Source organism: Glycine max, chromosome 16 (genome assembly GCF_000004515.6).
Source record: "Glycine max cultivar Williams 82 chromosome 16, Glycine_max_v4.0, whole genome shotgun sequence".
NCBI lineage: Eukaryota > Viridiplantae > Streptophyta > Magnoliopsida > Fabales > Fabaceae > Glycine > Glycine max.
In genome coordinates, this window is record NC_038252.2 from 33,385,283 (window position 1) to 33,396,165 (window position 10,883).

General features: G+C 30.3%; 2 protein-coding genes across 3 annotated transcripts in view; one reads left to right on the forward strand and one right to left on the reverse strand.

Annotated features, from left to right (window-relative positions):
- LOC102660657 (receptor-like protein EIX2) overlaps window positions 1-10,883 on the forward strand; it is a 39,542-nt gene that overhangs the window by 8,469 nt on the left and 20,190 nt on the right. The gene's annotated exons all lie outside the window — the stretch shown is intronic.
- On the reverse strand, window positions 5,001-8,418 carry LOC102660792 (leucine-rich repeat receptor-like protein kinase PXL1). 2 transcript variants are annotated; one of them, XR_005889064.1, is made up of 2 exons: window positions 8,014-8,418; window positions 5,001-5,200 (listed from the first exon to the last, which is right to left on the reverse strand). XR_005889064.1 is itself a non-coding variant. In XM_014769156.3 (2 exons), exon 1 carries the CDS (start codon window positions 8,261-8,263, stop codon window positions 6,902-6,904), a length of 1,362 nt encoding a protein of 453 aa, XP_014624642.1. In that variant the 5' UTR covers window positions 8,264-8,418; the 3' UTR covers window positions 5,001-5,200; window positions 5,228-6,901. The 2 variants fall into 2 exon arrangements, 1 of the variants encoding a protein (XP_014624642.1); XM_014769156.3 differs by having other exon boundaries at window positions 5,228-8,418.

The following is a 10,883-nucleotide window of genomic DNA, read 5'->3' on the forward strand; positions in this document are numbered from 1 at the left end:
ATTTATATGAAAATAAATAAATACATTTTTTTATTCCTAATTATTAGAAACATAAACTCTTTCAAATATATTAATTATACATTCATAGAAGAAACAAATACATGCATTTCTTTAAAATGATTTTCCATAATTATAAATGTACACCTACACATTACAAATACTTTATTATTATCTTTAATTTCTTTTTATCTCACTTTTTACTATTACATTATCACATTATATTACCTATTATAGATACACTTCTCTTTCTTTTTTCTTTTTATCTCCCTAAGTGTCAATTAAGATGACATGTATTACTTTTCAATATTTTTTTCCATAAATTTTTAGGGGACCGTAATTCTTTTAACATGGTATTTTAAATACACTTTGTGAAAAACTTGGGGGCCATGGTCCCTGCATGTATACTTCAATTTTCAATTTTATATGAAAAAATATAATTCTGTTTATATCTTGTAATTAATCCACCACATTAATTGTTGTGCAAAAAAATGCTGATTGTTGCAGATGTGCTGTACGCTTCTGATCAGAGAAGAAACCATTGTTGGCAGCTACAAATGCGAGATAATTCTTTAGTATAGGAGTTTACAATGTTTTGTATTTAAGTAATGAACTGCAAAATCTTGTTTCCAGAAACTTAGTATGCTATTGTTGTATTTATTGTATAATATATTTGTAATGCTGTTTGTTTTTCATTATTGTGCTTAGATCTGTGATATCTAAAATTTCACCACTTCATATTCATCTTCAACAATGCTTTCTACTATATTCTCCTAGTGCAGCTATACTTAACTGTGAATCAAATTTGTGCATGAGAAGAAGAATGCAAGATACCCTATTTGTTCCTAGTTACTACCAGTGTATTTGCATCCTTGTGTTAGACCCCTTCTGTACATGCACTTTTGCTTTGCCAAAAGTAGCAAGTAGAGCATTAAAAATTGCATCAAGCTAGTGTTAGGTTGCTGGACTTATCAAATTTTATCTATTTATCTCAATTATCACGAAATAGAAAAGAGTATATCTGTAAATGAAATTCACACAATGAATGCTAATTTGAAATTCTCTCTCTTCCGTTGCACCAATATGAGAGTGCCAATTAGATCCCATCATCTAGTCCTTATCTTAGGAATAAGTTTCGTAAGAAAAGGGAAAGGATCATAGGCAGTCTAAAACACAACTTCATTTCATGCAGTTTTGCCATTTCTTTTGCAATTTTCATTTTTTTATTTGTATTCTGCCATTTAAATTGATACACTTTTCTAAATGTTGTAAACTATCAAACTTCTAGTTTTATAAGAAGTCTGTCTGCAATAAATGGTATCATTAGTACTTAGGACATATTCTCACTGCTATCACTGAAAATATCTGTTGGAGACTACCTTTTCAAGAGAGGAGTGGACCACGTATGGTTCATCATGGGCTTAGCCTGTCAAATCATGATCATGATTCGTTGAAGGTTCACCACAAGTATTTACAATAAATCTATTGCAATACTAATTTTTCTTTTTTCTGCAGCTTTAGGCGAAGTCTCCCTAATTTAGGAATAAATGCCTTAATTCTAATCACTAGTTAGCAATTACTCTATCATCACCATCCATCTTATATCTTTTGAGAGAAATTCAGAATCTGACTTGCTACGCTCATTCTCCTCATGCTATTTCATTGATCAAGGGTCCTATCATCTTGCCTCATCGGTATGCTTCTCTCATTTAAAATATTCAGAATATGTATAAATTAAATGTCAATGTTGGTAGTCCCTAATTTAGGAGATCGTGGTGATTTCGAGGTTGTTATTTATGTGACCACATGGAGGAATTGATGGTGATATACGCAGCAATATTTGTTTCCTAGACAGTAGACACTATCCTCACCTACTGGAGGCTATGGATATTAAGGAATCCTTTGACAGAGTAAGTATTTCACCAAGACCAAGACTCTATGTGACTCTATTAAGGAATAAATGACATTAAATGTATATTTTCTAGTGTTATATAAAGGGTTCGACAAGCTAGATTGAGAGAAATTCAGAATCTGACTTGCTACGCTCATTCTCCTCATGCTATTTCATTGATCAAGGGTCCTATCATCTTGGCTCATCGGTATGCTTCTCTCATTTAAAATATTCAGAATATGTCTTTACCCAAAAATATTAATTAATATGTGACACTTACACTCAACTAAGAATAGTAAATTTGTCGAAGTGCTTTGCACACTTGAAAAATAAAATTATTAGAGACATTTATAAAGACATGACAATATAATGAATTAATGGTTGTTTGTTAGTCCCTGATAAAATTGAGTGGAGCTTCGAGACCAATAAGTATATTACAGGAAATTAGTTAAAAGAATCTCTCAATAAATAATATAGTTGAGAATTTGATTTTTATTTGAGTCTAATAGTAATAGATTATGAATATTGTAAATGTTATTGTTATATAATAATGATATATATAATAATAATTAGACAAATTATAGTGTTTATTATATTCATACTGATTGTATGAGTATGAAATAGTGATATTTTTGTATTATAATATAAAGATTATATTTTAAATAAATAGCGTATAAACTATAGTTTTTTAAAAATTTTCACATGTATTGAAATATATTAGTACTTTTAAATAATGATAAAAAAGATGATATTTTCGTCTTTTTTGTTTTCTAACTCCTTTAATGGGTTAGAAAATTAAACACACAATCACATCCAAATTTAAAAGTAAAACGATTGTATAGACTTTAAAATTATTAGTCTTTGTGGAAATTTTATATCAAGACAAATTAATTAAGCTTGCATTTTCTGCGCTTTAGCCAAATGACAAATGATATTTATTCATCTTAGTTCTTAGTAGACTTTTCACATAATGATATCAACCCTAGAAAGACTTGGAAATACTCTAACCTGCAAGGACTTTTTTATTTATTGGGGACAAGTGCAAAGATTGTGCAAAAACATTAGTGTAAAGATAAATTAGTATTGCATTCCTCGTACTTCGACAAAATAACACATCATATTTTTGGTGGGTTTAAATAATTGTTTTTTGTATATTTTAGTGCTTGTAATTTTAATATATAAAGATTTTTTTTTATATATTTTAGTGCTTGTAATTTTAATATTTGAATTTATTGTTTGCTATCAACTATCAATAGGTTACTGATTATGTAAGAGTGATGTTGGTAGTTCATTGTCCTCTCGACAATATCAATAGTTTGACATGCTATTATATGTAAATTTTTTGGTAAATTGAATTATTACATTTTCATATGTTTAAAATAATTGATGATGTTAGATTAACTGATGAGAAATTTAAAAAAACATAATTTACTAAAAATAATTACATATTATTTATTGTTAAAATCTTTATAAGTTAATTAACGGTTAATGTAATTCCATGTTATTTTTGTATTTATTATTCCACAATAGGTCACCAAACAAATTACATAAGTAAACTTGATATCATATCTTAGAATTCCAACACTTATTTTTGAGTAAAAAAACTGTAGGTGAATTCTAGAATAATTTTAATAGCATAAGAGATAGGCAAAACCAAAACATAGTTTTAGTTCACAAACTAAACAGGTTCTAGACTTGTATGTGTGCCCCTTTTTTATGCTCATTCAGCCCTGCTCTTAGACATTAACTTATTTATAAGTAAAAATCAGAATGCAGGGGAGAGTGAATATGATAAGGCTTAGCAGTAGGAAGAGGACTTCTAAGAACACCTGAGAAGTGTAATGTACAACAAAAATACAGTTTCGTGGGAATCAATTTTCAATTTCCCATGAATTTAGATAGCGAACTAGTAATTATTATAATTTCGAAAACAAAATTGGTCAGAAGATCAACATGTCCTCACTTATACAAACTCAATCGATGGCACAAAAAAACAAAATTCCTGATCAGTTTTCATTCCATGTCTGGAGCAAAAGTACTTCCACAACAGCAATGGGAACGAAATAGCGTGCATAATGCAAAATGGTATTAATGACTGCTACAATTTTGTAATATGCAGCATATAACAAAGGTTTGGAGGATGCTATTGCTGTTCTTATCAAAATAGCAATGCCTAGCTATTGATTCTCGGGATTGTAATTTATTTTTGCTTATTTAGTACCTTTTTGTGTTGAGAATTTCTTCCTCTCAATAATAGGGCAAAAGTTTACATTGTGTTGAGAATTTCTTCCTCACAATAATAACAAGATTGATTGTTGACAATTTGGCAACTCTTATTTTAATCTATGATAACATATTCTGATCCACGTGAGTTAAGGGAGAAAAATTAATTAAAATTTAGGTGTGCTCTATAGTAATAGGATTTGGTGCTCTGTTTTATTCAAATTCAGCTGAAAAGTTCATGATGTGACATTTTGTTGTTAGGTCCAATCAAATATTGTTCTAGAGGGTTCTAGTAGTTTCGGTGATGTCTTATATGTTTTACAACTTCTGTTTTTATTTTATATTTTCGCTTCTCTGAACTTGTCTTGGTTTTTAACTCAAACGAGATGATTTCTTTATATTTAAAAGAGAAAAAAATTCTTATCTGCTCAGTTACAGACAATGGTTATGATATCTACATGTGAATAATAAATTCAGTTATCAAGATGATTTTGTATGCTCTTTTTCCAATCTACTCTGCATGTCTTATCAATAAATATTCTGCACTTTAATTGCATAATTTTAACATCATGTTTTAGAGCTGATTCTTTTTGTTATATTTTTCCCAGTGCAAGTAAACCTCCCGGAAAGAGCAATAGAGCAATATTTTGTTTCCACAAAATAAGAACCATATATGACAGAAAGCTTTTTTTTTTCTTAATTTATTTGGAGCTAAGGATAGTATAACAAAAGTTTCTGTAACAATATGTGTAAAATTCATAAGCTCTTTGATATTAGACCTTAAAAATGGTTGGATAAGAAATAAAATGAAGTGAAGATAGCTGGATGTTAGACCAACTTCATTTAAATTTTGCAGGCTTAAATAAGTAGTCGGAACATACTAGCCTGATCAACAAACATTATTTTGATATCTCGCATTCTTGAAAAGAGATTATAGAATAAAAAGACAATCAAAATCAATAGGTTTTTCCAAACACTTATTTTGCATTGCATAGCAAACATCAATACTACATAGTACATATCGTACACCTTCAGCTATTCATGAAGCTTTCATCCCGGATTGAAATTTTGAAGCTAATACGCCATAAACTGCAAATGGCACTTGGAATTACGTACCTACTAGCCTTTGAACCACATATGGCACTTGGCCATGTTCACTTCCACCATTAGAAGTATATAGTCTGTGAGTCTGTTCAAGAATCTCAGGTAAGCAATTCTCCATGGTTGCCAAAGTAGTATTGGCCCTAATAAGCCCCAAAAGCCTGCGAAGAATCCTAGGCCCAAGCTCATATATAATGCTCCATAGAATATTGAATCTTCATCTTCACCAGGACAACTTTTGTTAAGTTGTTGACCACAAAGATTCGTATTTCCTTCAAAACTAGAGCCATCAAAGGTTTGCAACTGTCTTCCCCAAGGGATTCTTCCATTGAGATCGTTGTTTGATAAGTCTAAGACAGCAAGACGGTCAATTTTGGAAAGAGTAGATGGAATTTTTCCTGAGATATGATTTCTTGATAAGTCAAGAAATTCTAACGAATTTAAATTCCCAATCTCAGAAGGAATTTGTCCATGTAAGTTGTTTCTCGATAAATTCAAAGATACCAATCCAAGTAAATATCCAAGCTCTTTTGGTACTTCACCTGTTAAATCATTACTTGAGAGATCAATGCTCTTTAGAAGATTCTCTGGATTCCAATACATATGATCCTGACCTTTCCACATCAATAACACATTAGAGTCATAAATGAGAGGGGAGATTGATGTAGATGATATTCTTCGCCCCATTACAATTTGACTTGTGATTACTCTGCTTTCCATCATCGCAGTATAGTTCCTTAGACAAGTTGGAATTCCTTTTGACAAGTTATTTCTTGAAAGATCCAAGATATGAATTTGCCTCAAATAACAGAGATGAACAGGAACACTTCCATTAAAGTGGTTTACACGCAAGCTCAAGATTTGTAATTGTTGTAAACTTTGTCCAATCCATGACGGTATTGGACCAGACAACAAATTTTCACTCAAGTCTAGTATATCTAAACGAGTGCAGTTCTTCAAGGTGAATGGTAGGTCTCCAATAAAATTGTTGTGTCTTAAGACCAAAGCTTCCAAATTAACAAGTGTACCCATGGACTGTGGAATCTTGCCTGACAATTTATTATTGCTCAGATCAAGAAATTCTAATGTATTTAGATGTTCCCAACAGTTGGGCAGTTGTCCCATTATTCGATTACTTGATAAGTCCAAAGTGTGTAGGTTTGTACTTGCTCTTTTTCCACACAAGAATGTGTTTAAGCCTGAAATCTTATTGTTGGAAAAATCTAATGCATAAGCGTGGGATAAAAAAGCAGGAATTTCACCTTCAAGTTGATTTGAATTTAGAATTATAAGTTTATAGTCATCAGTAAGCTTGATCGGGAAATTCGGAATTGTACCTTTGAGACTGTTGTAAGACATATTCATCAAACTTATAGACTGTAACTTGTTCCAAAACCAGTCTGGCACAAAGTCATCAATCCCAGCATCAGAGATATCTAGAAAGACCAAGTGACTTTGATTTTGGAGCCAACTTGGGAACTAGGACCCAACTTGCAAGAAGCTAGTCCCAAATTATATAATTGGAAAGGTGGAACCCATGTAGTACCAAACTTTAGAGACAACGAGTTGTCTGTTAAGTCTAACTCCTCCAATTTGGACAGATTTGTGAGATGCCATTCATTGATATCACCCTCCAAGTAATTATCCTGTAGGTGAAGAGACTCCAACTCATGTAGCAACCCAATGCTTTTAGGTATTAGGTATTTCTCCAGTTAACCGATTATTGGAAAGATGCAATGCCATCAAAGATGTAAAATTTGAAAGATTAGGTATTGGACCTTCTAACGAGTTATCATTAAGGTTAAGGGTGACAAGAGGAGATGATGAATTTTGAATGGAAGCATATAGCACAACACTTTCATCAGTGAGATTACAATCAACTAGACTCAACTCTCTCAAGTTTGTTATAAGCTCACCGATCATTTGTTGCCAGTAACGAGAGGAGCCAAGATTATGCAATGATGTCAGGTCAAGAGTTGTTAAAAAAGAGAGAGAAGATAGCCACTTTGCATCGTTAATTTTAAGATCAAAATTGCCTTCAAGTCTAAGAGTATGCAAGATAGGAAGATTCCCAACCCGGAAAGGTATTGGTCCGGAAAGATTAAGTCCTCTAAGACAAAGATATTGCAGTTGTGAGAGATTCTTAAAGTGATAAGGGATCTCTCCATGAATAGCCACATTATAACTTAGATCTAGATATCGTAAGGCTGTAAGCTTCCCTACTTCAGAAGGGATTTCTCCAAGAAGAGAATTTCCACTCAGATCTAGATGTTGCAAGCTTGTAAGCATCCCTACTTCAGAATGGATTTCTCCACGAAAAGAATTGAAGCTTAGATCTAAGTGTCGTAAGCTTGTAAGCTTCCCTACTTCAGAAGGGATTTCTCCACGAAGAGAATTTCTACTTAGATCTAGATGTTGTAAGCTTGTAAGCACCCCTACTTCAGAAGGGATTTCTCCACTAAGAGAATTTAGGCTTAGATCTAGATGCTGTAAACTTGTAAGCTTCCCTAGTTGAGAAGGTATTGCTCCATCAAGAGAATTCCATTTAAGATCAAGATACTCCAACTTTGAGAGATTCCCCAATTCATAAGGAATTCTCCCACCAAACCTCGACCATGATAGATCAAGATATTTTAAGTTGGTGAACGAGCCCATAAATTTTGGTATGTAACTCCCTTCAAAATCATTATTGCTAAGATTCAAATATTCAATATTTTGCAAGTCAATCAATGAAGAAATATTGATTAGACATGACAAACGTTGTGGGTAGTGACCATGAAGATCAAGCATGTAGACGTGACCTGTTTCATTATTGCATTGAAGGCCTTTCCATTTGCAACAATCTCTGTTATTTTCATCATCCCTCCATGTAGAGAGCATGCCAGAGTCATTTACAAGGCCACGTTTGAAGTTGAGGAGGGCTTGTCTCTCACTTTCAATGCATTTCACACGTGAGATCTCCGATGTAGAGTTCAATCCAAGAATGGATATTTCGGTATGCAAAAAGCACACTAACAATGCAAACAAGATTTTGAGAAAGTAACCACCCATTAGGATTTTTCAGATATGAATTATGGTTTACCAGTTGTGCTGTATTGAACACAGAGCAGCAAGATTTAAGTAGTCACTATACTTGTACGGCACAATTTCTACGCCCTTTGTTTTCATTCGCTGTTCCAAGTCTAGAAAGCAAGAAAGTTTCAAAAGGTAGAGTTATTTGAATGAAAAGAAAATTAAAGGAAACTCTTGTCGTCAAAATGAGAAAATGGAATAGAGTTGAATATGAGAAACACAATTACTTCTTTATTATATATTTCTTGGTTTTAAATTAATATATCAAGCAGCAATTAGATCTTAGATGTAAAAAGAATCTCGAATTCTAATGGAACTTCAATGTTAGCACAGCTTAATAAAAACAGCTTAATAAATATATTCGCCCTTTGTTTTCGTTCGCTGTTCCAAGTCAAAGCAAGCAAGAAAGTTTCATAGTTAGAGTTGTCAAAATGAGAAAATAGGAATAGAGTTGAAAATGACAGACACAAAAATTACTTCTTTATTATGCATTTCTTGGTTTTAAATTAACAAGTGGGTTTTAGATTTAAAAGTTCTTGAATTATAATGAAACTTTAATGGATAATATATTCATACTAGTATATTAACTATGTTTAAATACTTTATGAAAAAACTTTCTAATAAGAATACTTATGAGAGGAAAAGGCCATTTTTATAAAGATTTGATAATTAAAAAACACATGCTACAGGGATTAAAAAATAAGATCGCATGAAAGAAATTTTAAAAGAATATTTGGACGTGCTAGTTAGGATTTGAAGAAAAATTTAGTATAAAAACTAAAATTAAATCGTTTTATATTCGTGTTAAAATATAACTTCTATTGATTTAAACCTTAAAATTTATTTTTTATCAAAATCTTACATAAAATAAAAAAATTATAATTTCTTCATAAAAAAAAACCTTCCATCTACTTATATAACACAACAGTGTTAAGTTTATATGTTACCAATCGTATTAGAGAGGACATGACATCTGCCACATCAATATCATACCCATTTCGTATTTTACTCATTCAGTTTCTATATAGAAATTTTATTTTACTCATTCCAATAAGTTATTTATAGGGGTGTTTACCGGTTGACTTAAATTGAATTTGATTAAACTTTTTATTCAATCCGATCAAAAATTTATATGTTGGGTTATGAGTCAGGTGTTACAAATCCAGCTAAATCGGATCATAAACTAGTTGGGTTGAATTGGATTAATTGGGTGTGAATATTTTTTATTTTGTAAAAATAATTTTTTTAAGCACAATAATTTGTTTTTATTTAAAGTTCTGTAAGTATAAAATAACTAAATACACTTAAAGAAATCAAATTGTGATAATATTTAACTTATAGAATTAATGATTTTACTATCAATACGGTGTTTTTATGTTAAAAAATCATGGTAGTTTAATAAAATAATTTAATAAATTATATGAACTAAAAATTAATGTATTTTATATTCAATAATTAATTTATATACAATAATAAATTTAATTATATGATATGGATTAGATTAGGTAAAATTTTAAAAATAAAACTCGTTACCAAATTAATTATAATCGAATCTTAATTTGGTTGTGTCGAAATTTATCCGAATACTTATAATCTAACCCAATATAATTAGATGAAATTGAATGATACCCATGAAAAATCCTATTGTGACAAGATGTACATGGCCTGTGGATATCTTAAGTTTTTTTTTTCTTAGAAAAAAAAAATACTGGTAGTAAGTAATAAATATATTAAAAATTAAAAAAATATATACATCAAATTATCTTCTTGTAAATTGCTTACAATATTATTTTCTATGTTAGTAACACTTAGATAGTATTTGTCCAAGCTTATTATTAACTCTTCTTCTAAAAGTAAAAGTTACGCCAAACACTCAAAATGGAAATGCTCTTTTGCACCCAACATTTAACTTCCTCCATTACATGCCGTAGATAAATATAACAAAATTCAATCTTAGTCTTACTCACTTATCACATGACATAATAAAATATTGGAGCATATATTCGCTACCTAACAAGTTGTTTATTTTATATGATATTATTGTTTTTTTACCAATAGAAAAGATCTGCGTATTATGTTAAGTAATTTCAAATTATGTTTTATTTATAATTAAACAATTTTATTTCTTGTCTCAATCAAAATATTTGAACTTAAATTTTAATTGAAACATAAGTAAGTGAAAATAAAAAGTATAAAACTGTGTGTCTTTGAAAAGTTTCTTAAAATTAAATCATTAAAGTAAAATGTGTATGAGTTGCTTTTATACGGACTAATTAATTGAAAAAATAAGGAACTCGTAATTTTAAATAAATTAAAGGTTAAAATATAAGAGAGATCTTGTATCAAATTAATTGAGTCAGGTATGATTTAAACCTACTGAATGACAAGTATTTTATTAGCTTAAATATATTTAAGGTATATGCTAAATGTTTTGGATTCCTATTAAAAAAATTTATTGTTGTGAGTGCCTAATATATTAAAATTTTTATTTTGAATTTAACTAGCTCATGATAATGACTTAAAAATAAAAGTTTAATATATAAGGAGCCAAAATAATGAAAAAATGAGTAAGGACATAGAACAAAGCTAAGTCATTTAT

Excerpts from the sequence above, each read along its gene's own strand:
- LOC102660792 (XM_014769156.3), bottom strand. The coding sequence starts at position 8,263 with ATGGGTGGTTACTTTCTCAAAATCTTGTTTGCATTGTTAGTGTGCTTT.